The sequence below is a fragment of the Miscanthus floridulus genome, chromosome 2 (assembly GCF_019320115.1).
Source record: "Miscanthus floridulus cultivar M001 chromosome 2, ASM1932011v1, whole genome shotgun sequence".
In the NCBI taxonomy this organism is placed as follows: Eukaryota; Viridiplantae; Streptophyta; class Magnoliopsida; order Poales; family Poaceae; genus Miscanthus; species Miscanthus floridulus.
Window position 1 is genome coordinate 152,663,789 of NC_089581.1, and position 19,004 is coordinate 152,682,792.

The 19,004-nt window shown below is 45.9% G+C and overlaps 1 protein-coding gene across 1 annotated transcript; it reads left to right on the forward strand.

The window, feature by feature from the left end:
- Positions 1–105: 105 nt before the first annotated feature.
- LOC136540151 (uncharacterized) lies at positions 106–18,585 on the forward strand. The gene is made up of 5 exons (XM_066532146.1): positions 106–440; positions 6,161–6,307; positions 9,928–11,125; positions 16,969–17,115; positions 18,160–18,585. Exons 3-5 carry the CDS (start codon positions 9,928–9,930, stop codon positions 18,219–18,221), a joined length of 1,407 nt encoding a protein of 468 aa, XP_066388243.1. The 5' UTR covers positions 106–440; positions 6,161–6,307; the 3' UTR covers positions 18,222–18,585.
- The last annotated feature ends 419 nt before the right edge of the window (positions 18,586–19,004 follow it).

Sequence of the window (19,004 nt, forward strand, 5' to 3'; positions counted from 1 at the left end):
GATCGTTTGATAAAATAGCTTCTCCAAGTTATTAAAAAGGAGAAAATGTCCACAATATTCTTTTTCTTTTTTCTTTTTTTTATCTTTTTTTCTACTATTCTCTTCCCAATCTTATCTGCTACCTTATCTACTCAACCACCGCACAGGCACATCACGTTCGTTCCGAGATCCTCTCCTCTTCCCACGCACCGCCCGCTCGACTCCGGCCCGCCAATTCGTCGCGCGCCGTCGCTCCGTGCTCCCGCGCCGCGAGCCGCCTGCTCCGGCGCTGGTCCGCCGCGCGCCGTCTCCTCTGGCTCCGGCCCGCCGGTCCACCACGCGCCGTCTGCTCTAGCTCCGGCCCGCCGGTCCGCCGCGCGCCGCTGCTCCGTGCCCATGCGCAAGGAGGAAGAAGGCAAGGGTATCCATGGCCAAATCCACACGCGCCTGACAAGCAGCCGGTAAGAGCTGCATTTTCTGGCTCCACCTTCCAAAACCGCAATGTGAGAGCGCGATTTCCGATAGCTCCGTGCGAGGAGCACCTCTCCTAGACCCGTTTGGTAGCCGGAGCTGAAAAACGGCTCCGGGAGCTAACTACAGCCTGTTCAGCTGGCCGAGGGCGCGTTTGGCTGGGCTCTCGCCAGCTCTGCTCCCACATTGTAGCGCAACTGTAGCGTGCAGGAGCTGGAGCCAGAGGAGAAAAAAACGAGCTTCTCCGGCTCCGGCGCTGTCGGTGAGAGGAAATGAGAAGAGAGAAAAACGGCTCCGGTGAACAGTGACGCTACAGGAGATGAATATGGGAGGAGTCAAAGGAGCCGGAGCCGCTCGGAGCCCGGCCAAACGGGCTCTGAGCTAGATCGTGGATTATTTACTACTGACTGGTTTGGTGTGAGAGAAAAATATTATTTCAGCTTATAATCCACGATCGTTTACGGCCTGCCGAATAGGCTGCTGGGAGCCATACCAAACGGCCCCTTCCATGGCAGATTTCGCTCCGCTCCGGCCCGCGCGCCCACAGCCGCACGGCGCGATGGCACGGCATCGACGGAAATTATTTTCGTTTCTTTTCTGGCAATTCCGCTTGGGCGTAGATCCCACGGGGCGCCTTACGTGTCGGCTGCTTTGTGGGTTTCGCGATGACGGCTCGCGCTAGCTGCTAGCTTTGGGCGTGTTTGGTAGGCAGCCTGAAGACAGTCAGGCCCGCAGGCCAGGCCCAGACCAGCCACAGCCTGGCTGACCCGGTGTAAGGCCCCTTGTTTGGTGGCCTGTAACAAACTGATTATATCCAAAGAAGATTGTGTTTAATTCTACAATTAGAAACCAGGTCCAAGGCTAACTACCACTAATTGCTATTCTTAGATCTTGTTTGATCTCCTGCCAGGCCAGCAACCATGGAGAGCAGCCAACACAAATCAACAAATAGGAGATAGATAAGAGTAATGCAACATCACATAACCAACGGACCTCAGACTAATTAGGTAAATAAGCATGAAGTCATAGCTACTCTAACTTTATAAAAGTATCAATAAAGCAAGTCAAAATAACAACATCAGCAGCCTAATCAATAATTAACAGTCCTTAAACAACACAAAGGAGATATGTAACAGAAATGGAAGACAAAAATTAGTAAGACACAGCAGCAGCTTATCCATCATGTAGTTGTCGTCATCACATGCCTAAGTGGGGCAGTCGTAGCTGCCAGTTTTGCCCCCCCTCCCTTCATCCATAGTCTAACCACCAAGATAACAAGTGAGGTGATTAACACCTTCTTCCACCAACCAGCCTTATCATTACCATTAAAAAGAGGAATGATTGGAGCAAAAGCATCATGAGGGACAGGACGCACGCAGCTCCGCCACCCGTGCTCCCGTCGCCTCGGGCGCCCAGTCTTGGGACTCATGGCGGGCGGCTCCAGCTTGTGCCTGAGCTCGTCGACCTGCCGCAACGCCACCGCTTCTTGCTCCATCCGACCTCGCTCCTCTCGGAGAAACCAGGACTTGCGGATCGACATCATCTCTAGGTCCTACGAGACAAGAAGCCGACGTGCTGAGACAACCGTTTTAATGCCAAGGAATCAAAGATAACACCAGAAATGCAGAAAACTTACCTCTACAATGCATGGCAGGTCAACAGTCATGGCCTGATGGACGAGCTCAACCCTCTCTAAGGCCTCCTTGAGCTTCACCTTGGTAAGGGCGAGATTAGACACCATCGACAGTCCTCTCTCCCTGAGCAGGTGCCAAAGCTTCACCTCCTCCTCGTTGCAAAGGATGAATCGAGCCTTTCCCAGCTCGCCGGGGCAAGGCCACACCAGCTCGCGGGTCGCCCTCGACCCGCCGAAAGATCCAGCCATCGTAGTATCAAGCGACAACCGGATCAACACCAACTCCCGGGATGGCGGGATGGCTGGTGGCTCCACCCCGGTGTCTTCCTTGTGGTCGAAGGGGATGTCGACCACCAGGACTCCATGGCTGGTCGGTGGCTGCTCTACCTCCTAAAACATCCTCAATTTTCCTTGAAGGGGAAAATCCACAGAATGAATTTTAATATGATAAAACCAAGAACTGATTCCATCATATTATCATATTTCAGTCGATGTCACAGTCATACATCGTAAGATTACAAGAATATAAGATATTACATCACTGGGGAACACACCTATTATAGAGTTAATCTAGCGGAAGATTTTCGAGTGAAGGCTCTTCCTTCACGGGCATCATCAGAGTTGGCGTAGTGCAGCGTAGAGTCCATCTCTGAACCAAACTTGAGCGTAGGCATGAGACCTCCTAATCCTTCTAAAGTCAGCATCTCTGAGAAGCAAGAAATCTGCACATTGCCAGATGTGTGCAGGCCATGGTCAGCACCGATGAGCTTTAGTGGAAAAGATAAACAAGGGATCTGGCAATCCTAATATTTAGCTGTGGTTTGCATCCTTAGCGCATGAGAAGTAAGTAACAGTAGTAATGTAATAATAATATCCAGTTTTTAACACATTCCCAGCCACACACATCCACATCCATCCATATCCATCCACCAACCCATCCCAACCATAACCACACCACCATCACCACATCTCATCTCACATACTCAGGTCGACAGGCCGACTCCCTGTCGGCACTTGTCTCAACGGCCCGCAGCCCCCAAGGCTCACGACCGGAAAATACCCCAACCCTGGAGGGAGAAAAGAAGGACTCATCTCCTATCTAGTTTAAGCGAAACCTAGAAAAGGTCCATAGCCGACAAAGACGGCATATGTATCGATCGATCAACCATACACTCTGTAGAGGTTTTACATACCCACAAGATTAGCCATCCTCCGAGCCATGTATCTCCTAGGCAGAATTCTGGTCGCTTGCTAGCCTAGAACGATGCCACCCTACCTCTCAGCCCTGGAACATCCCAAGTCTAGTCTGGGACGGCTGATACTGTGAGTCATAGACAGAGCCGGGGCCCTCCGGATGTCAAGAGCCGGGTCCACAAGGCCTCCTAAAGTCTTGGAAGGGTGTGGGGAAAAAACCGCGCACCCCGTACCTCCTTGCACACGTTCGCCTAGCAGTAGTGGCATCGCTCTACCAAGTAGTCCGACCGTCTCGCACCATATAGGGCGAGTGGGATGTAAAGGATTCCCGGTGAATCTGAGTACTAGTAAGTGTAACACCCCTGGTGTTAGTCTTGCCTAATTGCACTTGCATTTCATGATCATGAGCATCATTCATCCATTCATGAGCATATATCATTTGAAACATGTGAAACATGATTATGAAACAAGAGTATCATTTCAATTGTTTTTCATCATTTCAGTACCTTTAGTGCTTGGTTATTATATGACCAATGTGTGGTATAGCTAAATATATTGTTAAACATCTTAGCTATGCTTAGAAAGTCATTAGGAACAATGTTCATGTTGATCATTTTGCCTAATTAAGATTTCAAATCATGGTTTGACTTGTTTTGACCCTAGGACTTTTTGGTTTGACTATTCAAAAAGTACCACTTAGAATGTTTGCATGTCGGAGCAACCTAAAACAAAGTTGTAGCAAATTACATAAGGAACAAAAGTTATTTTGTGACCAAGTCATGAATATGTGCACAACATGCTCTAAATGGTCCCACAAGTCAGAAATTGGGTTGGGTTCAACACTTAGAAATTTCTAAGTATAAACTCCAGTTTTCAGTTTCTTGAACCCGACTTTGGCATGATTTTACTCTCTGTCCTTTGCGAATTAGGTCTTGATCATTTAAGATGAATTATAGATGGTACTTAGAGCTACAACTCTTGTGTAGATGGTATGAGCTAATACTTCACGGTTTAGTAGAAAGAACGTTGTCAAATTGCGTCGTCAGGCTCTGATCGCGGGTCTGATGGTCGTCTTCGTCAGGCCGAGTGGCCGACCGCCGTCAGGCCAAGTGCGCCAAGTGGAGTCCGTACGCCGTCGTAGCCCCCGCAGGTCAGACCGTCGCTGCCACGACATCACCACGCGGCTGTTGGCTCGTCTATTTGCCTCGCCTACGCCGTGTCTCGCCTCGTCAGAACCCGTGGAAGCCGAGCGCAGCGCCTTCTGATTGCCGCCGAGAGCGTTGCGGCCGCCATCTCCCTCGCCACTGCATCCTTGCCGCCTTCAGCTAGCCCACAGCGCTGCCGTAGTTGCCTTTAGCGCGTCCACCTCGCGGTTGAGTCGGTGAGTCTTAGTTGAGCTCGCATTTTTCTTCCCCGCGGCGAAACGCCATTGCCGCCGTGAACTCCGTCGAGCTCCTGTGCGCTTGCTGCTGCGTTTCACCTCGCTACATCTTGCCCACAGTTTTCCCACCATCTCCTGTACCTATTCCTCCCTCTGGTCGAGCCTATCGTGCTGTGTCGTTGGCGCTTACGCCGAGACCGCAGCCGCCATGCTTCGACCTCACCGGAGTTGGGCTCACTGTGGCCGGAGCATTGGGGGCGTCTCCTTTCTCCTTTCTCTTCTTGGATAGCGTCACCATGACCTCGTGAAGCTCATACCGAGCTTGGCCTGGGCAATGGGGACTCACCGTCGCTGGAGTTCCGCAGCGACCTCGCCGCCATCCGCCATTGCCGACGCAGTCATAGCTAGAGAGTGGTAGCGGTCGGGAAAAGGGTATGGGGAGGTGCGTATCGTCGCTAGGAACACGCCTGTGCCTTTGGCCTCGCTGGAGATGTGGTCGCCGGCGAGTTTCGCCGTTGCCGCACCGTCGAGTGAGCCATCCCCTGTTTTTCTGTCGCTGACATGTGGGTCCCGACCGTCAGTGACTCAGACCCAGTAGGATAGCTCATTTGTTCAGTTTTTGAATGTATTTTGTAAAAATTGTATCTCAAGTTTGGTAGATCCAATTTGAGTGAGTCCAATTTTATTAGGATCTGAGTGAAGTCTAGCATCTAAGAAAAATATAACATCAGCACTTATAGTATAATTTTTGTATGAATTAAATAGGAACTTGAAATGCGTTTTTAGACACATGCAAACTTGTTTGAATTTTATCTTGAGTTTCTGCGGTCCAAAAATTATAAAATTTTGTGGGTATGCTGGTCTTGCTTAGTAGAAGCTCTGGCTAAAATTTCAGAGCTAGTGCATGTGTAGTTTTTGAATTATAGATTTTTCCTTTTATCATTGATTAATACTTGTGTGAATTTTCATAATTTTTCTATGGATCCAGTAAAGGTAAAATTTGGTGAGTGCTATTCTTATGATATAGTGATGCTAGGAAAAATAAGAAATCTGTTGCTTGACACTTTTAACTAATGTTTCCTATTTATGCCTTTTTAAGCACTTATGCCTTGTCATTTTTGTGTAGACTATTTTACTTATCCAAATGCCATGAAAATTTTATGGTAGTCTACTTAGAGTAGTACTATACTACTGTAATTTTCTCAGAATTTTATAAGCACCAGAAATATAGATTGCTGTTGTAGCCCTAATTTAAAAGGAAATAAAATAATCATCTTTAATACAAGATTAGTTAATAATAATATCTTTGGTGTATCTTTGAAGCATTTGATAAGGGTGTTGACTTTAACATATTAGTAGTAGAAGAGAATGCAGTAGATGACATGTGCTTGTAGTATAGTTTCTTGGATGATGTTGACTACCTTGCATTTAAACATATCCATTGCATTCATCTCCTTCGATGCACCGTTTGCATAATCACTTATGCGCATTGCATCATACAGGATCACAAACCGAGAACCCAGTCGTCATACCCGAGGAGCCTGAGGAGCAGCTCGAGGTGCAGCAGCAGGAAGTGCCAGAAGCCGACGAGGAGGACGTTGAGGAACTTCCGGAGTGCCCCGATCACCGTCCGAGCTCCTTCGAGAGAGGCAAGCCCCGGAGCATTTTTCTCCCGGTTTGCAATTATTTAATTAAATACTTTACCTTAAATTAATGCATTACGTTCAGGAATTGTTTGCAACCGTTGCTGCATTATACCTTGTTTACCTTTGTTATACTATATCCTTGTAACCCTGGTATCCGCAGTCGAGTCAATGCTTAGCTGGCTTAGACCGGTAGAAGTCGGGTGATTTCCTGTCACCTGCGAGCTATAGGTGGTTACCTGGATCTGCTTGGATGACTATGAAGTCATGGTATAACTAAGTGTTAAATGAAGTTGAGACCGGACGGAGACTTGTAGAGTTTTGGACTGTAGTGTTTCCGTCTGTGTCGATTAAGGACCGGCCGTTGTTGGGCCTCGAGTCATGTTGAACGCATGCCTTACATTTAGCTGGCCGGATAAAGTACCTTCTGACCGCGAAGCTGGGAGATCTTTCAGGCCGAGTAGATTGCCCGCAACGCACTGTGCCGGAGCAGGTGTGGTAGGACACGGGGGCGGGATGATAAGACCAAAGTGCAGTCGGTCGGCCCCCGGGTACATGTGGTTCCTGGCAAACTCGAGATTCCTGGAAAGTTGACTCGGTGATCAATATCTTACTTTAGCGGGTGAGTGAGGTTTGTGTAAGGAATAAATCACCAGCTGGTTAGGAATCGATTCGAATCGCCATTGCTCCTGGACAGTGAGCACTTGACTTGAGTGACTTCATCGTAGTAAATGTTATGGAACACTTGGACAGTTATAATGAATATGATAGTATGGAAGTTGTTTAATGATCATTAGTTATCATTATCTGCTTAATCACATGGTTACTCTAGTATAGGTGCAAATCTAGTCGATAGGTTAATAATAATTAACTGGGCAAAAATGCTTTTCTAAAGGTTCTCGAAATGCTAAAAATGCTTCTTTTTGCAAATGAGTCAGCTACCCTACTATAAAGCCCTTCATAATCCTTGGTGTCATTTATTTTTGGTTATGTCGGGTAAGTCTAGCTGAGTACCTTCTCGTACTCAGGGTTTTATTCCCACTTGTTGCAGATGGGCAAATGTATTACGGCTACTGTATCAACTGCCTTTATCCTGCGATGGGTGATGCTTAGGACCATGGGCATGGTCATTCCTTACGTCTCGTCTGATGCTTTTGTTGGAGATGATCATTCGCTGGCACTATATTTAAACTCCACGTGAGTGCGTGTGTGGTTTGAACAAATGACTTCCGCTACTTTTATTCGAACTGGTTTGTAAATAACTATGTTGAAACTCTAATGTATCTGAGATTGTGAACTTTTATGTAATATGTGATGGTGACCGCTAAACTTATTACGATCTTGGCTGGAATGGAAGTTGGTTTGAAATCCTTCGCGATTTCACGGACTACCGGGTTATACGGGCTTAAGTTTGCTAAATCGTCTGCTCTGGCGGATGATTTTCTTACTTAATTTCGTATAATTGGTCGGTTCTGTTACAGCTGGCATCAGAGCATGGTTTAGCATGTTACTATTCACAAGTGTATTTAAAACAAAAAGGTATTTGAAAAACGTGATTTTAAAACTATAAAGTGTGCCAGTGATCATATCCTTTACGCCCAGTTAAGGACTTTAGGTGGCTTAATTAAGTACTGACTTGGGGTTCTTGCATCATATTTCTCTTTCGTCGCTCATACGGCGTGCTATTGTATGAGTGCCACTTGTTTGAGTGGTAATGAATGGATCATTTGCCTCTACGCCTCGGTAAGTGTGAGTTGTGAGAGCATGATCGGATACACCGCCGATCTAGGATGAATGCTTATATGATGCTGGAGTAATTACATGTTCTACGCATGTTTTACAAAGGTATCCCATGTATGGGTCTTCCGTCTGTGGAGGCGATGCCATCAATAGGACGATGGTTCGGGTAGTTACTACCGTTGTACACGTATCTGGGGATTCGTGTAGAGCGTGTAGATAAAACTTTACTGCTTTTATGCATTCATTGGGAATTGGGCTGAAATGAATCTTCTGCAGGTACATAACAACGCTATCGTGTAGAACGTATTAGTTACGTATTTGAGAGATCGTTGTATGCCACCGAATTCGTCGTTAGAAATTATTTATTTCCTAAGTTTGTGAGAACGTACGGCACGTACATACATCATGTTACTTGTGCATTTCATGCATGTCATGCATTCCTCCCCTTATAAATTGATTATCTCATTTTGATAAAAGATGTATCACCAAAAATATGTTTCCCCGAAGTAATAAAAGAACTTTTGCTACAGATGGCCCGCACAAAGCAGACCGCCCGTAAGTCCACCGAAGGAAGAGCACCCCGACGTCCGTTGGCCCTGAGGGAGCACCGCACCATGGACACCTTCTTGAGCGAGTTTGGCATGCCAACTTTGCTTTGGAGAGTGCTCCATGATGTGGGGTACCTAGAGGGTCAAGAGCCGGTGTACTCTTGGAACGAGAGCCAGTTAGCAGAGGATGGACTCGTGGTGGTGGAGATCACGGTTCCTGCTCTCGGTGATGCTCCAGATTGGGATGGTTGGCATTTGGAGTTTGAGGGTCGCACTCCAGCTGAGGGTGCAGAGGGAGCAGCCTTCCGTGTCATTAGGGACATTATGAGCAGATTTCCTAATGAGCTTGCAACAGCTCTGGCTGGTACTTTTCCTAGGGATGATCCTCGTGATGCCATTTGGGTTCAGCCTCAAGGAAGTGCATTGGTCAGAGGTCCAGCTGAAGGACAGGCTAGCGACAACCAGGCAATGAGTGCTATGTTCATCGCCATCAGAGCATATGAAGGTCTCGAGGGTACCTACTGGACTTTGACTGGCTTGCGTAGTGAGGATAAGCTAAAAGGGAAAAAGCAGAAGAAGAGACAGGCACGTGCTATAGCTAGCTTGCAGGAGCAGTTGGCTGATATGAACTTACAGCGAGATCAGGCGGTTGAGAGAGGTGATAGAGCTATGCAGCGAGTGCATATGTTGACTCAAGCCAACAACAATGCCGACCGCATGATTGGACAGTTGGTTCAGGAAAGGAATGAAGCCTAGAACGCAAGAAACCTTCTGCTGCAGAGGGTCGATGAGCTAGAGGAATACAACGGCAACCTGCACGAGGAGTTTCACGCGCTCTACAATGGGGTTGACCCATATGCTCCATCGAACGCCGCTGGCATGGAAATCGACGACGACAGCCAGGACAAGCCTGTAGTTTCACCTGGGGGTGATGGTGACGTCTCCGATCCCGACGATGGCCCCGAGGAGTAGGCTAGTTGCCTTGCGCTAGTATCTAGGTCCTGTCGCGATGACCTTTCTTTTGTTGGCATGTAACCTATTGTATGTTGCTTCGAACGTATGAGACTTGGCATGTGGTTGGAACTTGATTTTCGAATGCGATATCTGAACGCATAAAAAGTCCAGTGTATGTATGCTGGCAATTTGATTGTATGGACGCGATGTTTGCCGTTGAAGTAATTCGATTAAGTGCTGTTGTTTTTATTGGGATGCGATTGTTGTGCCTCTGTTTTATTGCATGAATTTATTCTCTCCAATAAATTCAGTACGGCATACTTTTTCCTTCACTCGCAATGATTACAGCTTCACTCAATCGTTACTTGTTGCTGAAATATGCAGATGACAAACACTCGTCGAACCACGTATGAAGCCGCTGAGACCGGTGCTAACGGTGCGGGGACCGGTGGTGGTGGTAGTGGAAACCACGGCAACAACAATGAACCTCCCCATGAACCGCATTTGCCACCTCCTCCCCCATTTACCCCCGAGATGTTCCTCGCACAGCTGCTCGGGAGTCAGCGCAACGCGGAACAATCCCAGAAGAACATGGAGGATTTTCTGCGCACCATCGCCAACAACGTTCAACGTGGTAACAATCAAGGTGGTGGCATGGGAGTGAACCAATATAGCAGCTTCAAGGATTTCATGGACACCAGGCCGCCAGTATTCAAGGAAGCAACAGAGCCACTTGACGCTGAGGAATGGATCAACACGATGGAAGATAAATTCCGTGTGTTGAGGATGACTGAGGTTCTAAAAACGGAGTATGCTGCACTTCAATTGCAGGGACCGGCGGGAATGTGGTGGAAGCACCATCGCACCACCTTCCCTCCAAATGCTCAAATTTCTTGGAGAGAGTTTGCTGAGGCCTTCCGTGGAGTCTATATTCCACCAGGGCTGACCGAAATGAAGTTGGGAGAGTTTCTGGCATTGAACCAGGGCACCAAGACCGTGACGCAATACCTGCATGCCTTCAACAACTTGTGTCGCTATGCTCCCGACATGGTTGACATAGATGCTAAAAGGATAGCCAGTTTTAAGAGGGGTCTCAATCCAAAAATGATGAAGCATGTCGGTACCAACAACCACGTCAGATTCAATGACTTCATCAGCGACTGTCTGAAGCAGGAGAAGAATAACAACGCCAGCACCGCAGCCAAGACATGCAAGAGAGCCTTTGAAGGTGGGCCGTCTCAAGCTAGAGCACCTATGGGAGGTCGTCCTCCATATCGCCCATCGGCACCTGGCGCTAGGTTCAGGCCACCTCAGCCAAGAAGTCAGAATTTCCGTGGACCTCAGAAGCCGTACAAGATGGTAGTACAACCCAACAAAGCAGCCGCAACTGCGGTACAAGGCAGTTCCAAGGGAGCTGTGGGATCTGCCGGGATAGTAAGAGGACCCTGCTATAACTGTGATCAACCCAGTCATTTCTCGAGGTTTTGTCCGTACCCGCCCAAGAAGAAGCAGCAGACTTATAATACTAGAGTGCATAGTACAACAGTGGATGAAATTCCAGAGGGAGAGCCCGTCACTAGTGGTAAGTTTCCTATCAACGAAAACCCTGCAGTTGTTCTATTTGATTCTGGATCATCGCATTCTTTTATGAGTCAAGCATTTGCACAGAAACATGAACAACTATGCACAAAATTGGGTTATGGTTATCATATAAGTTCAGCAGGGGCTGATGTTTTGACCAACCGGATGGTTCGAGGGGCAACCCTTGAATTAGGTAGCAGGAAGTTCTGAGTGAACTTGATAGTTATGCCTGGGTTAGTCTTGGATGTCATTATAGGGATGAATTGGATGAAGGATTGGGGAGCAGTCATAGATACTGGAAGTCGAGTACTGACCCTTAAGGATCCACTAGGTGAGGGTACTTTCCAAGTACCATTGCCTCGGAGAATAGACCTTATAAGTATTACATATGCTATGGCAGTTATTCCTATTCATCAGATTCCGGTAGTGTGTGAATTCCCGGATGAGCTACCTGGTCTTCCGCCAGATAGGGAGATTGAGTTTGGAATTGAGTTAGTCCCCGGAATAGCTCCGATTTCAAGGAGACCCTATCGGATGTCTCCAGATGAGTTAGCTGAGCTGAAGAAGCAATTAAAAGATTTGTCAAAAAAGGGGTTTATTCGGCCAAGCAAGTCTAAATGGGGATGTCCCGCTTTATTTGTGAAAAAGAAGAAAGAGGGCACGTTGAGAATGTGCGTAGATTATAGGCCACTCAACACTGTGACCATCAAGAATAAATATCCCTTGCCGCATATTGATGTTCTGTTTGACCAATTATCCAAGGCCAAGGTGTTCTCAAAAATAGATTTGAGATCCGGTTATCATCAGATCAAGATTAGGCCACAGGATATACCAAAAACTGCATTTTCCACCAGATACGGGTTGTATGAGTATCTTGTCATGTCTTTTGACTTGACAAATGCTCCTGCATACTTTATGTTTTTGATGAATACAGTTTTCATGCCAGAATTGGATAAGTTTGTGGTAGTGTTCATCGATGACATTCTGGTGTACTCCGAGAACGAGAAAGATCATGAAGAGCATCTGAGAACTATCTTGACCAGACTTAGAGATCATCAACTGTATGCGAAGTTTAGCAAATGTGAATTCTGGTTGAAGGAAGTTCCTTTCCTTGGTCACATTCTGTCAGAGAATGGAGTTTCAGTCGATCCAAGTAAGGTGCAAGAAGTTATGAATTGGAAAGCACCGACCACAGTTCCTGAGATTAGGAGTTTCTTAGGACTAGCGGGTTATTACCGTCGCTTTATACCAGATTTCTCAAAGATCGCCAAACCGATGACGAGTCTCCTACAGAAGGATCACAAGTTTGTGTGGACAGAGGAGTGTGAAGCAGCTTTCCACACTTTGCGGAAACTGTTGACCACTGCTCCTGTTCTAGCACAACCAGATATCGAGAAACCATTTGATGTGTTTTGCGACGCATCGAAGACTGGATTGGGTTGTGTTCTTATGCAAGAAAGGAGAGTCATAGCTTATGCATCACGTCAATTGAGAAAGCACGAGGTCAACTATCCAACACATGATCTTGAACTTGCTGTAGTTGTGCACGCCCTAAAAATTTGGAGACATTATCTACTTGGTAATGTGTGCAATATTTTCACGGATCACAAGAGTCTTAAGTATATCTTTACCCAACCAGAGTTAAACATGAGACAGCGTAGATGGTTGGAATTGATCAAGGATTACAACTTGAATGTGCAATATCATCCTGGAAAAGCCAATGTAGTGGCAGATGCTTTGAGCAGAAAGTCACATTACTTGAATGTGCAGCCATTACTTGAAGATGGGTTCGATCTAATGCATCCTGCTGTGTTACATAGTATTCAGATTAGTTGCTCTTTGGAAAGTAAGATCATAGAAGGCCAGAAAACCGACAAGGGGATATTCCACATCAAAGAGAAAATAAAAGAGAAGCCGTCTCAACACTTTAGAGTGGATGAACAGGGCGTGTTGTGGTTTGATGACCGTCTTGTGGTTCCCAAGGATCGAGAGCTTAGGAATAAACTCATGGATGAAGCTCACCTTTCTAAGCTATCTATCCATCCCGGAAGTAGTAAGATGTATCAAGAATTAAGATCTCGTTATTGGTGGACCAAAATGAAGAAAGAAATTACAGCATATGTTGTCAGATGTGACACATGTTATCGAGTGAAAGCAATTCACATGAAACCTGCCGGTATGTTGCAACCATTATCAGTCCCTAGTTGGAAGTGGGACGATATAAGCATGGATTTTATCACGGGTTTGCCCACTACTCAAAAAGGACATGATTCGATTTGGGTAATTGTGGACCGTCTTACCAAGACCGCTCATTTCTTGCCGGTCAAAACAGATTATCGACCACCTCAATATGCCGAGAAGTATATCGCAGAAATTGTGAGGTTGCATGGTATACCAAAGACCATAGTATCTGATAGAGGCTCACAGTTCACGGCTCATTTTTGGGAACATTTACACAAAGGCTTAGGAACTAGTTTGATTCGTAGTACCGCTTATCATCCTCAGACAGATGGTCAGACTAAACGAGTGAATGCTGTGTTGGAAGATATGTTAAGAGCCTGTGTATTGTCTTCTAAGGGATCATGGGAGTCATGGTTACCGTTAGCTGAGTTTTCTTATAATAATAGTTATCAAGAAAGCATCAAGATGGCCCCATTCGAAGCTTTATATGGCAGAAAATGTAGAACACCATTGAATTGGGTCGAACCTGGAGATAGAAGGTATTATGGCATTGACTTTGTAGAAGAAGCCGAGAAGAAAGTTCATATTATTCAGCAGAACATGAAAGCTGCCCAATCACGTCAGAAAAGCTATGCAGATAAAAGAAGGAGACCCCTTGCGTTTGAAGTTGGTGACTATGTTTATCTGAAAGTCACGCCAATGAAAAAGAAAAGGTTTGGAGTCCGAAGAAAGCTTGTCGCGAGATTCGTAGGACCATACAAGATCCTAGAACAAAGAGGTCCAGTAGCCTACAAGTTAGAGTTACCTGAGACAATGAGTACCGTTTTCCCAGTTTTCCATGTATCACATCTCAAGAAATGTTTGCATGTTTTGGAGGAAAGAATAGAACCTCGAGGTATCCAACTCAAATCAGATTTGGTGTATCATGAACAACCAGTCCGGGTGTTAGACACTAAGGAACGTGCTACTCGGAATAGTGTGGTGAAAACATACAAGATACAGTGGGATCATCATGATGAGGGAGAAGCAACTTGGGAAACAGGAGAGTATCTACAAAAAGCTTATGAAGAATTTTATAACAAATGGTTCGTAACCCAAATCTCGGGACGAGATTTTTATAAGGGGGGAAGGCTGTAACACCCCTGGTGTTAGTCTTGCCTAATTGCACTTGCATTTCATGATCATGAGCATCATTCATCCATTCATGAGCATATATCATTTGAAACATGTGAAACATGATTATGAAACAAGAGTATCATTTCAATTGTTTTTCATCATTTCAGTACCTTTAGTGCTTGGTTATTATATGACCAATGTGTGGTATAGCTAAATATATTGTTAAACATCTTAGCTATGCTTAGAAAGTCATTAGGAACAATATTCATGTTGATCATTTTGCCTAATTAAGATTTCAAATCATGGTTTGACTTGTTTTGACCCTAGGACTTTTTGGTTTGACTATTCAAAAAGTACCACTTAGAATGTTTGCATGTCGGAGCAACCTAAAACAAAGTTGTAGCAAATTACATAAGGAACAAAAGTTATTTTGTGACCAAGTCATGAATATGTGCACAACATGCTCTAAATGGTCCCACAAGTCAGAAATTGGGTTGGGTTCAACACTTAGAAATTTCTAAGTATAAACTCCAGTTTTCAGTTTCTTGAACCCGACTTTGGCATGATTTTACTCTCTGTCCTTTGCGAATTAGGTCTTGATCATTTAAGACGAATTACAGATGGTACTTAGAGCTACAACTCTTGTGTAGATGGTATGAGCTAATACTTCACGGTTTAGTAGAAAGAACGTTGTCAAATTGCGTCGTCAGGCTCTGATCGCGGGTCTGATGGTCGTCTTCGTCAGGCCGAGTGGCCGACCGCCGTCAGGCCAAGTGCGCCAAGTGGAGTCCGTACGCCGTCGTAGCCCCCGCAGGTCAGACCGTCGCTGCCACGACATCGCCACGCGGCTGTTGGCTCGTCTATTTGCCTCGCCTACGCCGTGTCTCGCCTCGTCAGAACCCGTGGAAGCCGAGCGCAGCGCCTTCTGATTGCCGCCGAGAGCGTTGCGGCCGCCATCTCCCTCGCCACTGCATCCTTGCCGCCTTCAGCTAGCCCACAGCGCTACCGTAGTTGCCTTTAGCGCGTCCACCTCGCGGTTGAGCCGGTGAGTCTTAGTTGAGCTCGCATTTTTCTTCCCCGCGGCGAAACGCCATTGCCGCCGTGAACTCCGTCGAGCTCCTGTGCGCTTGCTGCTGCGTTTCACCTCGCTACATCTTGCCCACAGTTTTCCCACCATCTCCTGTACCTATTCCTCCCTCTGGTCGAGCCTATCGTGCTGTGTCGTTGGCGCTTACGCCGAGACCGCAGCCGCCATGCTTCGACCTCACCGGAGTTGGGCTCACCGTGGCCGGAGCATTGGGGGCGTCTCCTTTCTCCTTTCTCTTCTTGGATAGCGTCACCATGACCTCGTGAAGCTCATACCGAGCTTGGCCTGGGCAATGGGGACTCACCGTCGCTGGAGTTCCGCAGCGACCTCGCCGCCATCCGCCATTGCCGACGCAGTCATAGCTAGAGAGTGGTAGCGGTCGGGAAAAGGGTATGGGGAGGTGCGTATCGTCGCTAGGAACACGCCTGTGCCTTTGGCCTCGCTGGAGATGTGGTCGCCGACGAGTTTCGCCGTTGCTGCACCGTCGAGTGAGCCATCCCCTGTTTTTCTGTCGCTGACATGTGGGTCCCGACCGTCAGTGACTCAGACCCAGTAGGATAGCTCATTTGTTTAGTTTTTGAATGTATTTTGTAAAAATTGTATCTCAAGTTTGGTAGATCCAATTTGAGTGAGTCCAATTTTATTAGGATCTGAGTGAAGTCTAGCATCTAAGAAAAATATAACATCAGCACTTATAGTATAATTTTTGTATGAATTAAATAGGAACTTGAAATGCGTTTTTAGACACATGCAAACTTGTTTGAATTTTATCTTGAGTTTCTGCAGTCCAAAAATTATAAAATTTTGTGGGTATGCTGGTCTTGCTTAGTAGAAGCTCTGGCTAAAATTTCAGAGCTAGTGCATGTGTAGTTTTTGAATTATAGATTTTTCCTTTTATCATTGATTAATACTTGTGTGAATTTTCATAATTTTTCTATGGATCCAGTAAAGGTAAAATTTGGTGAGTGCTATTCTTATGATAGAGTGATGCTAGGAAAAATAAGAAATCTGTTGCTTGACACTTTTAACTAATGTTTCCTATTTATGCCTTTTTAAGCACTTATGCCTTGTCATTTTTGTGTAGACTATTTTACTTATCCAAATGCCATGAAAATTTTATGGTAGTCTACTTAGAGTAGTACTATACTACTGTAATTTTCTCAGAATTTTATAAGCACCAGAAATATAGATTGCTGTTGTAGCCCTAATTTAAAAGGAAATAAAATAATCATCTTTAATACAAGATTAGTTAATAATAATATCTTTGGTGTATCTTTGAAGCATTTGATAAGGGTGTTGACTTTAACATATTAGTAGTAGAAGAGAATGCAGTAGATGACATGTGCTTGTAGTATAGTTTCTTGGATGATGTTGACTACCTTGCATTTAAACATATCCATTGCATTCATCTCCTTCGATGCACCGTTTGCATAATCACTTATGCGCATTGCATCATACAGGATCGCAAACCGAGAACCCAGTCGTCATACCCGAGGAGCCTGAGGAACAGCTCGAGGTGCAGCAGCAGGAAGTGCCAGAAGCCGACGAGGAGGACGTTGAGGAACTTCCGGAGTGCCCCGATCACCGTCCGAGCTCCTTCGAGAGAGGCAAGCCCCGGAGCATTTTTCTCCCGGTTTGCAATTATTAATTAAATACTTTACCTTAAATTAATGCATTACGTTCAGGAATTGTTTGCAACCGTTGCTGCATTATACCTTGTTTACCTTTGTTATACTATATCCTTGTTACCCTGGAATCCGCAGTCGAGTCAATGCTTAGCTGGCTTAGATCGGTAGAAGTCGGGTGATTTCCTGTCACCTGCGAGCTATAGGTGGTTACCTGGATCTGCTTGGATGACTATGAAGTCATGGTATAACTAAGTGTTAAATGAAGTTGAGACCGGACGGAGACTTGCAGAGTTTTGGACTGTAGTGTTTCCGTCTGTGTCGATTAAGGACCGGCCGTTGTTGGGCCTCGAGTCATGTTGAACGCATGCCTTACATTTAGCTGGCCGGATAAAGTACCTTCCGACCGCGAAGCTGGGAGATCTTTCAGGCCGAGTAGATTGCCCGCAACGCACTGTGCCAGAGCAGGTGTGGTAGGACACGGGGGCGGGATGATAAGACCAAAGTGCAGTCGGTCAGCCTCCGGGTACATGTGGTTCCTGGCAAACTCGAGATTCTTGGAAAGTTGACTCGGTGATCAATATCTTACTTTAGCGGGTGAGTGAGGTTTGTGTAAGGAATAAATCACCAGCTGGTTAGGAATCGATTCGAATCGCCATCGCTCCTAGACAGTGAGCACTTGACTTGAGTGACTTCATCGTAGTAAATGTTATGGAACACTTGGACAGTTATAATGAATATGACAGTATGAAAGTTGTTTAATGATCATTGGTTATCATTATCTGCTTAATCACATGGTTACTCTAGTATAGGTGCAAATCTAGTCGACAGGTTAATAATAATTAACTGGGCAAAAATGCTTTTCTAAAGGTTCTCGAAATGCTAAAAATGCTTCTTTTTGCAAATGAGTCAGCTACCCTACTATAAAGCCCTTCATAATCCTTGGTGTCATTTATTTTTGGTTATGTCGGGTAAGTCTAGCTGAGTACCTTCTCGTACTCAGGGTTTTATTCCCACTTGTTGCAGATGTGCAGATGTATTACGGCTACTGTATCAACTGCCTTTATCCTGCGATGGGTGATGCTTAGGACCATGGGCATGGTCATTCCTTACATCTCGTCTGATGCTTTTGTTGGAGATGATCATTCGCTGGCACTATATTTAAACTCCACGTGAGTGCGTGTGTGGTTTGAACAAATGACTTCCGCTACTTTTATTCGAACTGGTTTGTAAATAACTATGTTGAAACTCTGATGTATCTGAGATTGTGAACTTTTATGTAATATGTGATGGTGACCGCTAAACTTATTACGATCTTGGCTGGAATGGAAGTTGGTTTGAAATCCTTCGCGATTTCACGGACTACCGGGTTATACGGGCTTAAGTTTGCTAAATCGTCTGCTCTGGCGGATGATTTTCTTACTTAATTTCGTATAATTGGTCGGTTCTGTTACAGTAAGTCCTTAGGGATTGACCAAACTAGAATGTCTTCATCAGGGTTTCCATTTTACGTGCCACCACAGGACCTCTACCCCAGGCTCCACCTCTCCGAGGTTCACACCCAAGGCCATCTCCAATTACCATTTACCCGCCATAGGTATTCCATATCCAAGTGCCCAGGTAGCACCACATGGCAAGACTCGCCCCAGGCTCGTTGTTATTCCAGCTCGGTCGACACAACCCTCACTCTCCACGCACCCAAGACACACGCAGCACGCTCACACACCACCAAGTCCGGCACCCATAGCCAATCCATTCCCAGGGGGTTCACCACCAGCATCACATCCCTGATATAATACGAAGTGGAGTTAATAATAAGTATAGTGGTGTAATATGCAAGCAAGCAGGCAAGTCAGCATGTAAAAGTGAGC